The following is a 15,035-nucleotide window of genomic DNA, read 5'->3' as shown; positions in this document are numbered from 1 at the left end:
TGGTGGTTGTAGTGTTTTTAATCTTTAGCAAAGCGTCATATAAAAAAACAGGCCTTTGAAAACATATACCAGCCTACTATACAGGAGTCTTTAAATAGTATGCCTTTTAACATGAGCAGTAATCTGTTAGTTTTCTTAATTCCTGAGATAATTATTGTGGTTTACTAGCATGTTATCCTGACAACATGCCTTTTCTGCCTTTTTTTTTTTTTTTTTAAGGGCCACACCCGCAGCATATGGAGGTTCCCAGGTTAGGGGTCGAATCAGAGCTGCAGCTGCCAGCCTACACCACAGCCACTGCCAGATCCCGACCCACTGAGTGCGGCCAGGGATTGAACCCACATCCTCATGGATACCAGTCGGATTCGTTTCTGAGGCACCATGATGGGAACTCCAGGACAACATACATTTTTTGGCTGCACCCGCAGCACATGGGAGTTCCTGGGCCAGGGATCAAATCAGAGCCAGAGCTACGACCTGTGTCGCAGCTGCAGTAATGCCGATCCTTAACCCACTGTGCCAGGTCAGGGATCGAACCCACACCTCCTCAGCAACCGGAGCTGCAGCAGTAGGGTCCTTAACCCACTGTGCACAGTACGGCAGGACCTCCACGACAACACGCTTTCAAAGTCTGGCTGTGTCTTGAGTTGGCAGTGTCACTGTTTCAGACCAGCGTGATCGGGTCCCCCGGCCAGAGCGCACCACTGGCCAGCGCTGCAGCACAGGCGGCCCCGTCCTCGCAGGTCCTCCACGCCTCACTCGCTGGGTGCGCTTCTGTGCCGCACAAAGCTTATTAAGCTCGTCTGTGTTTAAAAGCAACAGGCGACGTTTCTTTTTTCAGTCCCAGGAGACAGGGCACTTCGTCGAGCGTTAACTCACTGTTGGAAGACACGTTTTAATAGACAAACGGCTGATATTTTACACATCGCATTTCCTTCGGTCTAGAGCAGGGGATCATGGGAATTTCTGTAAAAGGGCAGCGCTGAAGGCGGCAAACAGAACTGCTGAGAAAAAGCGGAACTTGCGTGTGACGGTGACGTCCCTGGGTTGCAGAAGTCAGGGTTTCTCAGATGTCAGCACAGAGTCAAAAGCGGTGGCTAAAACTTTGCAGATGGCTTGTGCCTGTTCCTACATCACAGGGAAAGACAGGGCAAGAGCGTTGGTAACTCTCTTCCTGGACTAAATCGGACCCTCCTGACCCTCTCCTCAGCCCGCTCCGTGCAGGGCACAGCCTGCCTGAGTCACCTGTTCCTGTGCCCCTTCAGAGAAGCGCGCGCGCGGTAACTCAGGCCTGTGGCCTTCGGGAGGGACCATCGCGCGTCAGAACAAGGTACAGGAGGGAGATCCGGGCTCTGCCCATAGAGGACACCCCACGTGCCCTCCCCTGCTTTTCGCTCACCCTGAACCACAGTCCTGCCCCTGGCCGGACAGCTCACAGCCTGCAGCAGGGCTGCACAGCTGGCTGACCTGGGCCTGCCATACGTGCTCCTCATGTTAGACACACGGCAGGTGGCATCTCTTCAGCCCAGGGTCTGCCATGTTGATGCCTAAGACTAGTCACCCAGGTAGTATCTCACCAGGCTGCTGCACTGATAAACCCACAGGCTGTATTCTTCGTTGCTGGCATCTGTGGTCTTCAGAGCCAATAAGCTTTTTCCTGCCCCCAGGCCATCGTCATAGCACACCATCCGGATGATTAAATACAGCGCATGCCTGTGCAAAACATCCTGCGAAATCAGGGACAAAAGAGATCATACTATTTGACATGTGTCTCCATTCTTTTTTTTTTTTTTTTTTTGCTTTTCAGAGCTGCACCCAAGGCATGTGGAGATTCCCAGACTAGGGTTGAATCGGAGCTACAGATGCCGGGCACAGCCACAGCAAGGCCAGATCCCAGCTGCATCTTCAGCCTACACCACAGCTCACGGCAACAACAGATCCTTCACCCACAGAGCAAGGCCAGGGATCGAACCCGCAACCTCATGGATGCTAGTCAGATTTGTTTCCACTGCGCCACGATGGGAACTCCTGTTTCTCCATCCTGTAGCTCATTTTCCAGTGCAGAAGTTACTCGTGAGGCTTTAAATGGAGATCCGCATCTCCACGGATGTGGCAGGAAGTAGTTTTATCGGTTCTTCACCTGAAGGAGCGTTCTGGCATGCTCGATTGAGGGACAGGGTGCCTTGAGCATCCTACCTTCCTACTCAAGTTCTAGAAAGACGGAGGGAGATGATCTAAGTTCGAGATGCTGTTCTCTATGCCCAGCTTCCAAGCTGATGGCTGCTCTGAGTCACGGGGGCCCAAGTGGCAACGCATGCCAGGCCAGCAGGGCGGGGTGGGGTTGGGGGTGTTTGGCCTGAGCCCTATACCCAGAAGCAAAAGCCCTATTCACTTACCCTAGCAAAAGGGTCACTTTTTTAAGACTAGCTGCCAGGAATGTTTCCAAACCACCCTGCAAACAGGATCAGACCTAACTAGAAGAGGGCCCTTCCTGGCCCGAACTCCCCAGTACCTAAAACCCCTTTTTCCGCGTCATTAAATTACTTACATACTGATCCGACGTGGATACTTTTATCCCATACTTGGAAACTCCCATGATAAATTCTTCCTCCAGAGGAACGAAAGGCAACTTTCCATCTTGCTTTAAAGTAAAAATAAATAACAATGTATATACACTTTTTAAAATTGTTTCATTCTTAATTCTGATGCCTCAAATTTAGCATTTGGCCATCACAGACCCAAACCCTTCTTAAAGAATGTGGAGCATACGGCAGCCCAGCAGGAGTTTCTCTCCAAACAGGCAGAGGAAATACTCTCTCACCTTTTTCTTTCTTTTTTTTTTTGGCTGCACCCATGGCATGTGGAAGTTCCCAGGCCACGGATGGAACCCATGCTGCCGCAGTTGTGACCTGCACCACGGCTGTGGCAACACCAGATCTTAACTCACTTAGCGAAGCCAGGGATCAAACCCGCACCCTCATAGATACGGGTCGGGTTCATTACTGCTGAGCCACAGCGGGAACTCCCCACCGTGACAGTTTAGCAGTGCTCGAAGCACGGCCTCAGGAGAAGCAGCGAGGAAAAGCGCTGTCTTTCTCCAAAGCCAGAGTCTTTTCCAAAACCTTAGAAAACTAAACTTTTTTTTTTACCTGGGCAACATCTATGTAATTTATCAGGTCGAGTGGCCCTTCGAGACTTTTTCCCTCCGAGAGTTTCAGCTTCTCGATGGCACCAACATATTTTATTCGAAATTCTGCACAGGTATCTGAATTATTGTTGCTTTGTCCTACAGGTGAAAGAAAATCTGTAAGACTTCAGAAGAAATAGCTGCTCAAAGGGTAGCCTCAACCCCTTCCCGAAATGGAAACAGACGGTGTCATCGAACTTAGCCTTTAATAAAAATAAAGTTTTTAAATGGAAACTTTATGTAATGGGAAAGAACTTAAAAATTTCACCAAATTTTTCCTCAGTGACTCACAACATACTATATGTATAAAAATCTCAAAAGGAGTTCCCGTCATGGCTCAGCAGTTAACAAACCTGACTGGCAATCCATGAGGACGTAGGTTCGATCCCTGGCCTCGCTCAGTGGCTCAAGGGTCTGGTGTTGCTGTGAGCTGCAGTGTAGGTCACAGACATGGCTCGGATCCCGCGTTGCTGTGGCTGTGGCGTAGGCTGGCGGCTACAGCTCCGATTGGACCCCTGGCCTGGGAACCTCCATGTGCCACGGGCGCGGCCCTAAAAAGAAAGACAAAAAATAAATCCATAAATAAATAAATATATCAATAGGAATAACTTAAGTATTAATATCCTTCACTTCCAAACAAAAAAGAAAATGTCAGCTAGACAATGATGGAGTTCCTGTATGAGGCATGTATGACATTTAATTATTTTTTGGTTTCTTCTCCCTTTTTTTTTTTTTTTTTGTCTTTCTGCTTTTTCTAGGGCTGCTCCCTCAGCATACGGAGGTTCCCAGGCTAGAGGTCGAATCGGAGCTGTAGGGTTAGGATCTGAGCCATGTCTGCGACCTACACCACAGCTCACGGCAATACCGGATCCTCAACCCACTGAGCAAGGCCAGGGACCGAACCCGCAGCCCCAAGGTTCCCAGTCAGATTTGTTAACCACTGCGCCACGACGGGAACTCCTCTTCTCCCTCTTTACCATGTGAACTTTTTAACTTTCTTTCCAAGTTCAGGAAACCTGACTGACCCCTACCATTCAGTCAGAAAAGACCAGACTCTTTTCCAGCGTAGGTGGGATCAGACCAGAGAGGGTACGTAGCAGGTGGTAACAGGTGAAGCGGTGTCAGTCCCGCCGGTACAAAACCACCACGAAGGAGCTACGGTGTCTGCCGGCGTGAGGGACTCCTGTGTGCCTGCTTCTCGCTTATGTTTGTGCAATAAAAAGATGCCCCCATGTTTACGTTCTGAAGCATCTGAAGTACAGACGCCACTATATTCTCCTTTACACCTTCCCTCCCGCGTCCGCCGCCTCTTAGGGACCGAGTGGCCCGGGACCCCAGAGGAAAAATGGGCAAGTTTTACACAAGAAAAGGAAGGTGTAGGTTTTCGATGAGACACCAGCTGACAGGTGCGTTCGGAGCCACTCTGGGGTTTTTGCAGGAGGCTGCGTGAACGTGTTCAGGGGTCTGTGACAGATGCTCCTGCCACGACCATGTGAGGGGGGTGTTAATGAGCTGGCCTCTCCGGGTGCCCGCGCCTTGACCTTTGTCAGGAATCACAGGACGCTGTCCCGCCCCCACGAACACGGGGATTCCAACACGGCCACACCTGCCTGGCGCTTTTCCCACAAAGCCACGCCGACCCTTCTTGAGGGTCTCCACGGCCTTCCCCACACGTTTTCTGCTCTATGACTGCTAAAAGCAGTTGGCTCCAAGGCTTCAGCTTTCACCACCCACGTTCCCCCAGCTCTTGGGGCCAGCTCTAAACTCTTGACAAAGACGGCAGAGCAGAGAAACAAAGTCCCGGGTAGGAAGAACTCCTTGTGCCGCTAGAACTGTGAACACCTGTTGAAAGCCTTAGAGGATCAAGATCCTGATCCAACCCGTGTCCATACCTGAGCTCTTGGTAGAATCTGTATCGAGGCTTGCCACAGTGCTGGACCGGGAGAGCCCCCCAAGGCTGGAGTCCACCGACTGAGAAGGAACAAACACAAAACGTTACGGGTAATTCGAAGAGGGGTACAAGGACCTACCAAACAGCACGAGGAAATTTACTCAGTACTGTGTCATAACCCATATGGGAAGAGAATCTGAAAAGGGATGGACACACGTACATGTACAACTGATTTATTTCACTGTGCACCTGACCTTAACAAACCTTTGGAAATCACCTATATTCCCATATAATAAATAAATCAAATCAGATAGTTGCTTCTATGCCAGCCAGGGGAGGTACTTTTTCCAAGAGATGAAAATGGAAAAACAGTATTTGACAGAGCGGATCTCTTACTTAAAAAAAAAAGGAATTAGAAGCACTATCTTCTCTCAAAGTTCTCCACCAAAACACTCAAATGATTTACTGACTATAGTTGAATCGACACATATAAAATCAGGTTGGAGAAGTTCCCGTGGTGGCTCGGCGGTGATGAGCCAGACTAGGATCCACGAGGGTGCAGTTGGATCCCTAGCCTTGCTCAGTAGGTTAAGGATCCGGCGCTGCCGCAAGCTGTGGTCCAGGTTGCAGACACGGCTCGGATCCCGAGTGGCTCTGGCTGTGGTGTAGGCTGGCAGCTGCAGCTCTGATTTGTCCCCTCGCTTGAGAACTTCCATATGCCACAGGTGCGGCCCTAAAAAGCAAAATAAAATAAATTTAAAAATAAAATCAGGTTGGTTCTTTAGGCAGATCATCTGTGACAGATTTTTTTCTAAAGACAAATTCCATAGCGAACTTAAAAAAAAAAATAATAACCCCAACGGTTCTTCCCATAACAACATTGGATAAATACACGTGGGGTCAGCGCTCCCGAAACCCCGACCTCCATCTCCTTCTGAGATACCTGAACTTACACAGGAGGTGAAAAATCCACACCGTGCGTTCACATTATTTGCACAGAACCCAAGAGAACCCTGTACAGAACGCGCCACGGAGCGGGAGCGTGTTCAGTAAGTGACAACGAGCCTCGGGCGGTGAAGGGATCGGCCCCAGGTCACAGCTGGCACACACGCCCGACCTCTAATCTAGATCTGATGCCCACCCCGCGCTCCTGCAATGACTCCAACTGTGAGCTGGGCCACAGCAGTTATACCCAGACGACCCGCAGACCACGGCACACCTGCCGATGTGAATTACAGAGAAAAGCCAACAAAACTCTTCAACGACATTGAAAGAATCATACATGTCAGCGTAGTTTGCTCTTCAACAGCATTATACGCTCGGTGTGCTTTTCCTTTAAAAAAAAAAAACAACAGGCTGTGGCCACAGCACGTGGAAACGTCCAGGCCAGGGATCAAACCCAGGCCACAACAGTAACAACGCTGGATCCTTAACCTGCGGAGCCATCAGGGAACTCATCACTGTGCTTATAATTTTTTAGAAAAAAAAAATGAAAACTTTTGATGAAAAAAAATTAGTCACTTTTTTACACTTCAAATCAAAATTAAATTTTAAAAGTACACTCCCGGAGTTCCCGTTGTGGCTGAGCAGGTTAAGAACCTGACTAGTATCCATGAGGATGCACGTTCGATCCCTGGCCTCGCTCAGTGGGTTAAGGATCCCGCATTGCCACCAGCTGTGGTGTAGGTCACAGAAGTGGCTTGGATCTGGTGTGGCTGTGGTGTAGGCTGGCAGCTGCAGCTCTGATTCGACCCCTAGCCCGAGAACTTCCATGCGCCACGTGTACGGCCCTAAAAAGCAAAAAGAAAAAGAAGTACACTCCCATCTTTAGATGTTTTAGAAGTGAATCAAGATGGATATAAAAATTAATCATCTTAAATATATCTCTTCTCTTGTTAATAATTGTACTTGGAATCTGGTTTAAAATGAGAGCAGAGAGCAGAGCTGTACGCAGAGACGGCCCTCGTGCACGTGGCACTGAAGAGCTGGGAAAACCTAAATACTCGACGGGTGAGCTGCTGTGAAGATGCTGCCACGAAGTCAGGCTGGCTTCTGGGAAGCGGGTAACAGAGGGAGCCTTTGTGCTTCAAGCTGCCCTTCGGCAGAGAAAACACCAGAACCTAGTGACCCTCTGAACAGGAACAGGGAGAAAGTGGCCCGTTTTCCCACGTTCAGAATTACAACCGCAGAAGCGGACACCATCCTGCAACACGCACCGAACAGGCACAGTTCTGCTCAGCAACCAGGGGAGGTTGACGATGGCCTTGGCGGCAAGAGCCTCGCTCCGGGCGCGTGGCCCCTCCTATGCACCCCCCCTGACCCCCGCCAAGGCAGAGGATCCCCCAGAATCAGAGGTGGGGCTCTGGGCCCAGGCTGAGAGCGGCAAGTCGCTAGTCTCCCTTTATCCGGGTTCAGATCTGGCAAACGGCACTGGGCCCGGCCGCTGGCTCCAGGCTGAGGGGGGCTCCCGCCGAAGTCAGGGAAGAGCGGGCGCGTCTCTGCCAACTGCACGAGTTGGGGACCTTAGGGGACGCTGTCATCTGCCATCCCGGGCTGCGCGGGCTCCTAAAGCTCCCGGGTCTGGGCCAATGGCCCAACGCAGCGCAGCTGCTCTTGCCCAACGGGGACCCCTGTGGGGCAGTCGTGTGCGTGGCCTTCCCTGAGGGTGGCCGCTGTCACCCCGGGTGCTGTGCCCGGGTGCCCTGGAGGTGGCCTCCTCTCCTGCCTCACCCAGACCCAGCCCTGGGCACCCACATCTTTGGAGACCGAGCGCTCACCCGGGGGAGGGTGAAAAGGCTCTGGAGTAGTCAACACGTGGGTGCCCAGGGCTCCCAGGGCACCCGACGCTCTGCCTCAAGGGGCTTCTCGTCGGGGCATCCGGCTCACCGGCCAAGTGACTTGCTGTGACGGAAACAGAGGTAGAGCCACCCCCACACCCCACAGAGCCTAGATCTGGACCCAGCTCCGGGACCGGCTGCAATGTCCATCACGTGGACAACTGAGAACCGGGGTCTCGGAGTTCCAGCCGTGGCTCAGCAGAAACGAGTCTTGATGGCATCCATGAGGGCGCAGGTTTGATCCCTGGCCTTGCTCAGTGGGTTAAGGATCCGGCGTTGCGTGGCTGTGGTGTAGGCTGGCCGCTACAGCTCTGTTTCGACCCCAGCCTGAGAGCCTCCATATGCCATGGGTGCGGCCCTGAAAAGAAAAAAAAATAAAAAACAACAACAGTGTTTCCAGAAGACCATTCATAGGATTCATAGGTCCTGTCCCATCCAGGTTAAGAGAGGTTGAAGAACTTCAGAAAATCTACCAAAACAAGGAGTTTCCTTGTGGTGTAGTGGGTTAAGGACCTGGCATTGTCACTGCAGTGGCTCGGGTCTCTGCTGTGGCACAGGTTCAACCCCTGGTCCAGAAACTTCCATGTGCCCTGAGTGCAGCCCCAAAAAAAGAAAAAAGGAAGAAAAGAAAATCTATCACAACAAAATAAAATTAAACCAAGGAGTTCCGCAGTGGCTTAGCAGGTTAAGGATCTGGCACTGTTCCTGCTGTGGCTGGGGTCCCTGCAGTGGGGAGGGTTCGATCCCTGGCCCGGGAACTTGTGCATGCCACAGGCAGGGCTGAAAAAAAATTTTTTTTAAATCAAGCACAGAATGTGTCTCCAGGGCAAAAAAAAAAAATGGATGTTAAAAACATCTCGTTTGAAGACTCTCAGCAGGTCTGCCACGGTTAGGAACTTTGTTGGGAAACGACATTCTCCCAGCTTCTGCCTCTGGCCCCAGTCCCACTCCCCTGACCTTGCTCTTGGTACTGATTTCACTGCTCTGGGAACTGCTGCTACTGTGGCGCTTTTTGCCTTTCCGAAACATCTTCCACCATAGCTTGACCCGGAGGCGCTCCCCTGTAAGAACAAACACCCGTTAGCATATCACGAAAAGCAGCTTAAATCACTTCGCGTGTAACGGGAACAAAACCAAATAAAAATCGGGGATCCCTTCCAGTCCACACTCTTCTGCTTCTACTGAAAACAAGCATTTTCCACTGACCACAAAATCTGCTTACTATCCTTTTTCATTCTTACTGTCTTGTTGAATCACAAAACTCCAACCCAATGAACCAAGAAAGGAAGGAATCTTCTTGGCAAATCTAGAGAAGCGAAAAGCGCTGCTCAGAATAACAGACGCATGTCAGCTGGTTCTCAAAATATTCAAGCGCCTTCTTTCCCTTCAATCAATTGAAGACGTTAACAGAATATGTGCCAGATCAGTTTACCAGTCAAGACACCGAGATTCGGGCAGGGCTAAGGACAGAAGACGTTTGCTCCTCCCGGAAATGCACCTTTTTCTTGACGTCTCGAACTATTTTTAGGTAAAGGCTGACATAAAAATACTGCTAGCTCTCACCTCCTGGTTCCAGCAAAGCCAGGGGAAAGAGGTGACCTTAAGCTTCCCAGAGTCAGTCTTAATAATATTTTCTTTTGTTTTTTTTAATTTTTTGTTTTTGTTTTTTAGGGCCGCACCCACAGGGAGGTTCCCAGGCTAGGGGTCGAATCGGAGCCGTAGCCGCCGGCCTACGCCAGAGCCACAGCAACCCGGGATCCGAGCCGCGTCTGCAACCTACACCACAGCTCATGGCAACACCGGATCCTTAAGCTACTGAGCGAGGCCAGGGATCGAACCCACAACCTCCCAGTTCCTAGTTGGATTCGTTTCCGATGTGCCGTGACAGGAACTCCTCTCTCTCTCGCTCTCTTTTTTTTTTAAATGAATGAGTTTCCTTTGCCCATTTCGGAGGGCACATATACTACACTTGGAAAATTATGGACCAGCCTGCATGGGGTTCATAGTTCAAGTACTTCCAAATGCACGTTCTCCCCACAGCAACTTGCGAGACTCATCTGCTCCAGATGTTTTCTAAGGGTCTGTCTGCAGCGCACACTCTGCTGGGACTCTAGGCCTTGTCCTCGGGGGGCTTACAGGAGACAGATTAGGATCTGCATTTTATTTTACTTTTTTTTTTTTTCCGGCCGCACCTGTGGCACATGAAAGTTCCCAGGCTAGGGGTCGGATCAGAGCTGTGGCCTCCAGCCTCCACTGGATCCAAGCCGCATCTCTGACCTACACCACAGCCTGTGGCAATGCCAGATCCTAACCCACTGAGCGAGGCCAGGGATTGAACCCGCACCCTCTTGGACAGTATGTCAGGTTCTTAACCTGCTGAGCCCCCCCGCCCCGGGAACTCCAGGACCTGCATTTTATAGGCGAGGGAACTGCGACCCCTCTTTCAGGAGGACTTGTGAGTAAGAAAACCCAACAAATGCTTCCTACAGACTGGAGTCTGCAGAGGGCAGGAGAGACACCGCTGGCTCTAGAGGGGAACTACTCTTTCATCGCCTCCAGGGGTTCCCGACACAGCAGCCTGCACAGGTGCTTTCATCCCAACACGGTCAAGTCCTACCAGAAAAACAAAGCACCTGAGGAAGGACCAGAGCGCGTCAATCAGGAGGCGGCCAGAGAATGGCCTTCTCCAAAGAAGAGTTTCTCCCTTGGTGTCTGGGGACAGCCCCCACGTCCACTCACTAGCCTCTGACCTCGGGCCGCTGCCCCAGGCTGACCCCCGGGCCTGAGCTCTCCCAACAGCCCCAGCAGCCGACGGATGTCTGTTTTTGCTTCACCTGCGGAGTCGCAAGAACACCTGATTCCTTCCTTCCTTCCTGAGCAGCCAGTGACACCCACCGGGTGCGGGGTTTACATCCGTGAGGCAGACAGACAAAGCCCTGGCCTCGGGGAGCTCATTTTTAGAAGGAGCGGCCAGCCAGCAAGAAGACCAGGTGTAAGAGGTGTGTGTGTGACTCTGCCGTGCAGTAGAAAACTGATACGACACTGCAGACCAGCTATGACGGAAAAAATTAAAATCATTAAAAAAAGAAAGAAAACCAAATATACATTATTTGGAAACAGTAATTGCTTAACCTAAAGCCAGTTAAGGAGACAGAGAGCAAGCACAGGAAGGGATGACCATCTTAGACAGAAAAGATGTTCCCGGAGGTCCTGCCGTGGAGCAGCGGAAACGAATCCGACTAAGAACCATGAGGTTGCGGGTTCGATCCCTGGCCTCCTCAGTGGGTTAAGGATCTCGTGTTGCTGTGGCTGTGATGTCGGCCGGCAGCTGTAGCTCCAATTCAACCCCTAGCCTGGGAACCTCCGTATGCTGCAGGTGTGGCCCTAAAAAAAAAAAAAAAAAAAAAAAAAGATAAAAGAAAAAAGAAAAGATATTCGCAGGCGGAGAGAGCTGAGCTGTGAGAGAAGCCCCAGGACTGGAGGGCACAGCAGGTGCAAAGGTCCTGCGGGAGCCATCTGATGCGAGGACCAGTGAGAGGCCCCAACACTGAGAACAAGAGGAGGAGGCAGAGCGAATGACGAGAAAGATCCACAGGCGGCCTCGAAGCCACATCAAAGGTGGGGTTTTATTTGGGGTTTCACAGGAAGACTCTAGAGGGTCGTTGCTTTTTTTTTTTTTTTTTTTAATGGCTGCACCCCCAGCATATGGAAGTTCCTGGGCCAGGGACTGAATTTAAGCCACAGCTGTGGCAACACTGGATCCATTAGCCCACTGCGTTGGGCAGACGATGGTACCTGCACCTCCATAGCGACCCGCGCCACTGCATCTGAATTCTTAACCCCTTGGGCCATAGCAGGAACTCCTCGGGGGCTGTTTAGGAAAGATGGCTGGCTGCTGGTGGGGCACTAGCTGCAGAGGATGAGAGTATAAAGAGGGAGGCTACTTAGAAGGCTTCTGCGGACAATTTGTTGCAAATGACAGCCTTGCCACCCCAGGATACCTTTCAGGTAGAAGGCAAGAGAGCCTATGCCAAGGTCTGCCCCAAACTGGGTTGACCCAGCAGCATAACGTGCCATAATTTGATGGCTTAAAATGTTGGTGACTAGCATATTTAAGAATACACTATTTTAAGTATATATAAGGAATATTTATACACAGCAATTTTAAATGATTTTTTTCAAATTTGACGCTACTTTTTTTCCCCCTTTTTCAGCTGCAGGATCAAATCTGAGCCACTGCTGTGACCTACGCCACAGCTGCAGCAATGCTTGATCCCTACCTAAAGCTTGATCCTGAACCGACTGCGCCACCACGGGAACTCCTAAAAATCTGATGCCATTGTTTCAAAACCCTAAGGCCTTCCTTCAAATCCCTAGAAGACTAGAAATGTTTGAAAATCACTACATTATAATCATAAGGCCTTTGCAATTCCTGAAGACTCCTTTCTCATTCACCATCACTCCAGGAGCTTACGGGGGGGGGGGGGCGGCATTTATTAAAGCCTTTGTGATCTGCTCCTCTTTTGATGCATGTTCTTAATGAAGCAAATCATTCCCGTCTCTAAATTATTCATATGCATAAAAATGAGCCCAAAGATACTGTCACTTGGATGATCCACAGACTCAGCAAACGCCAAACGTGCCGAAGGCAGAATCCATCGTCTTCCCTCCACACCTGCTCCTCTCCCCTCCTCTGGCTTTCAGTCAATTATACTATTTCTGGTAGAAACCGGTTCCTCCCTGTCCTCCAGCCCCACATGCAGTCGAGCCCAGGATGCATTGAGCTGAGGGGTTCTCCCATCCTCGTCTCCATCGGGGCCTGCCTCCGTCACACGTGACTGCGGCATATGGACACTTTCTCATCACCTGATGAAAGCAATGGACCCTTAACGCATACAAATGCACAAAGTTTGGAATGCAATTTAAGGAATTCACACGCCCCCAGGAGACATTTCACAAGGTGAGGGACCCTCTCTTAGCTGGACTTGCCACTTCAAATCTATCACCAAGCTCCAGCTAAAACAAATTTTTTTTTTTTTTTTTTTTTAGTTTTAGGGCCTTACCCCCAGCACATGGAGGTTCCCAGGCTAGAGAGCCAATCAGAGCTGCAGCTGCCGGCCTACACCACAGCCACAGCAACATGGGATCCGAGCTGTGTCTGCGCCCTACACCACAGCTCATGGCAACACTGGATCCTTAACCCACTGAGCGAGGCCAGGGATCAGAACTGCGTCCTCATGGATGCTAGTCAGATTCGTTTCTGCTGAGGCACAACGGGAACTCCTAACACGATTTCCTTAAAACTTAAATCAGATGACACTAATCTGCTTAACCTCTTTCGCTGGCTCCCGAAGTTAAAGACTGAAGGCAAAGCTCTTTGGCAGGAGATGCAAGGTCCTCCACATCCCGCTCTCATGCGGCTCCCAGGTCTAACCTTCCACAACCAGCTTCACACTTAATCTGCAGGGAACGCAACTGCTTGTGGCTCTCAGCATGCACTATGCTCCCAGTTTCCACATGGGCCTCCTGCCAGCCCCTCTGCCGGGAGCGCCCATCCACCTTCTATCCACTTGGATAACTTCAGTCGCTTTCCAAGGCTCAGTTCAGGGGGTTCCCACTGCACTGGGGTAAGGAGCCGGTGTTGCGGTAGCTGTGCAATAGGTGGAGGCTTTGGCTTGGGTGTGATCCCTGGCCCAGGAATTTCCATATGCTGTGAGTGCAGCAAAAAAAAAAAAAAAGACTCAATTCAGGCTTCTTCTCCTCTAGAAAGGCTCCCTGGGACCTCCAGGTTGGGCTAAGGGATGGGCGCTTAGATATCCCAATTTTTTTTTCTTTGGTCTTTTTAGGGCCAAACCCGCAGCATACGGAGGTTCCCAGGCTAGGAGTCTAATCGGAGCTGTAGCCACTGGCCTATGCCACAGCCACAGCAACACTAGATCCGAGCTGCATCTGCAACCTACGCCACAGCTCACAGCAACACGGGATCCTTAACCCACTGAGCGAGGCCAGGGATCAAACTGACAACCTCATGGTTCCCACTCGGATTCATTTCCGCTGCGCCACAATGGGAACTCCTTAGATATCTCAATCTTAGCATGAGTCAGTTATTGTCTACTTGTAACTATCTCACTCTGAACTGTGAGCTCCTCAAACGCTAGGTCCTTCATCTCTGAATACCCAATGCCTGGCACAGCCTGGCAGGGGACAAGTTTAATAAACGGGAGAGCATCTTGTCACTCAGATGACAACTCCCACACTAAGTGCCTATGGTGCCCTGTCCAGTGCTGGGTGCTATATCCTCTGAGCCTCTCTATGGACCAGCAAGGCTGCAGTATGACAGCCTCTTTCAAATGAGGCAGCTAAAGCTCAAAGTGCGCCCATGGCCACCAGGCTAATAACGGGTAAGGCTAAGTTTGGAACCTTGGTAGAGTTGGCTTCAAAACTCTTTCTAGACCCCCGCCTGCTTCCCCACGTACTCCTTCCTCTCTGTTGTGAGCGCCTGCCACGTGCTGATGCGCAGGACAACAGTAAACAAAACAGACCAACGCCGGCCCCGGGCGGTGGTTCGGAAAAAGGGCTGAAGCCCCAACGGGGGGAGACACCAACAGGAGCCCGCACAAAAAGTGAGCACTCTTCACCACGTCTCAAACCAGAGCCTGACACCGGGGGCTGCCCCGGGGATGCTCCCACCCCGTCACCCTTCCGACAGGACCCATCTACAGACCACATCCGTCGTCACCGGAGCGGCGGTCCCGCCCAAGACAGAAATCAGGCACCGGGCACTGCCTCCTCCGCAGGCCCGGGCTCGCCCCTCAGCTCCTGCCGCGGGTCCCGCGCCGCCTCGGGGCCTAGAACACCGACCCCGGGGAAGGCGGGTCCCAGGAGAGACCGCGGCCCCACCCATCTTGCCCCACCGCCGACCTCCCCGCCGGCACCGCCCTCGGGGCCCGCGTTCCCGGCCAGGCTCGCCAGAGCGCGGCGAGGACCGGGATCTTACCTCACCGCCGCCCGCGGTCGGGGTCAGACACCCACTCCCGGGGGAGCCGGCGCCACAGCAGCCACCTCCGTTCCGATTCCAGCGCCGGCTCTTCCGGACCCCTGGCCCCGCCCGCCAGGCCCC

The 15,035-nt window shown here is 51.6% G+C and overlaps 1 protein-coding gene across 3 annotated transcripts; it reads right to left on the bottom strand.

Annotated features, from left to right (window-relative positions):
• ITGB1BP1 (integrin subunit beta 1 binding protein 1) lies at positions 1 to 15,023 on the bottom strand. Of its 3 annotated transcripts, XM_047782683.1 has the most exons (8): positions 14,913 to 15,010; positions 10,750 to 10,968; positions 8,873 to 8,976; positions 5,080 to 5,158; positions 3,150 to 3,286; positions 2,549 to 2,641; positions 1,578 to 1,727; positions 1 to 1,128 (listed from the first exon to the last, which is right to left on the bottom strand). In XM_047782683.1, exons 3-8 carry the CDS (start codon positions 8,942 to 8,944, stop codon positions 1,057 to 1,059), a joined length of 603 nt encoding a protein of 200 aa, XP_047638639.1. In that variant the 5' UTR covers positions 8,945 to 8,976; positions 10,750 to 10,968; positions 14,913 to 15,010; the 3' UTR covers positions 1 to 1,056. The 3 variants fall into 3 exon arrangements, with proteins under 3 accessions (XP_047638639.1, XP_047638638.1, XP_047638640.1); XM_047782682.1 differs by lacking the exon at positions 10,750 to 10,968 and having other exon boundaries at positions 14,913 to 15,023; XM_047782684.1 differs by lacking the exons at positions 10,750 to 10,968; positions 14,913 to 15,010 and adding an exon at positions 14,640 to 14,772.
• Between the last annotated feature and the right edge of the window lie 12 nt (positions 15,024 to 15,035).

Source organism: Phacochoerus africanus, chromosome 5 (genome assembly GCF_016906955.1).
Source record: "Phacochoerus africanus isolate WHEZ1 chromosome 5, ROS_Pafr_v1, whole genome shotgun sequence".
NCBI classification, from domain to species: Eukaryota; Metazoa; Chordata; class Mammalia; order Artiodactyla; family Suidae; genus Phacochoerus; species Phacochoerus africanus.
Note: the sequence above shows the minus strand (reverse complement) of the source record. Positions and strands in the feature narration are given on the sequence as shown.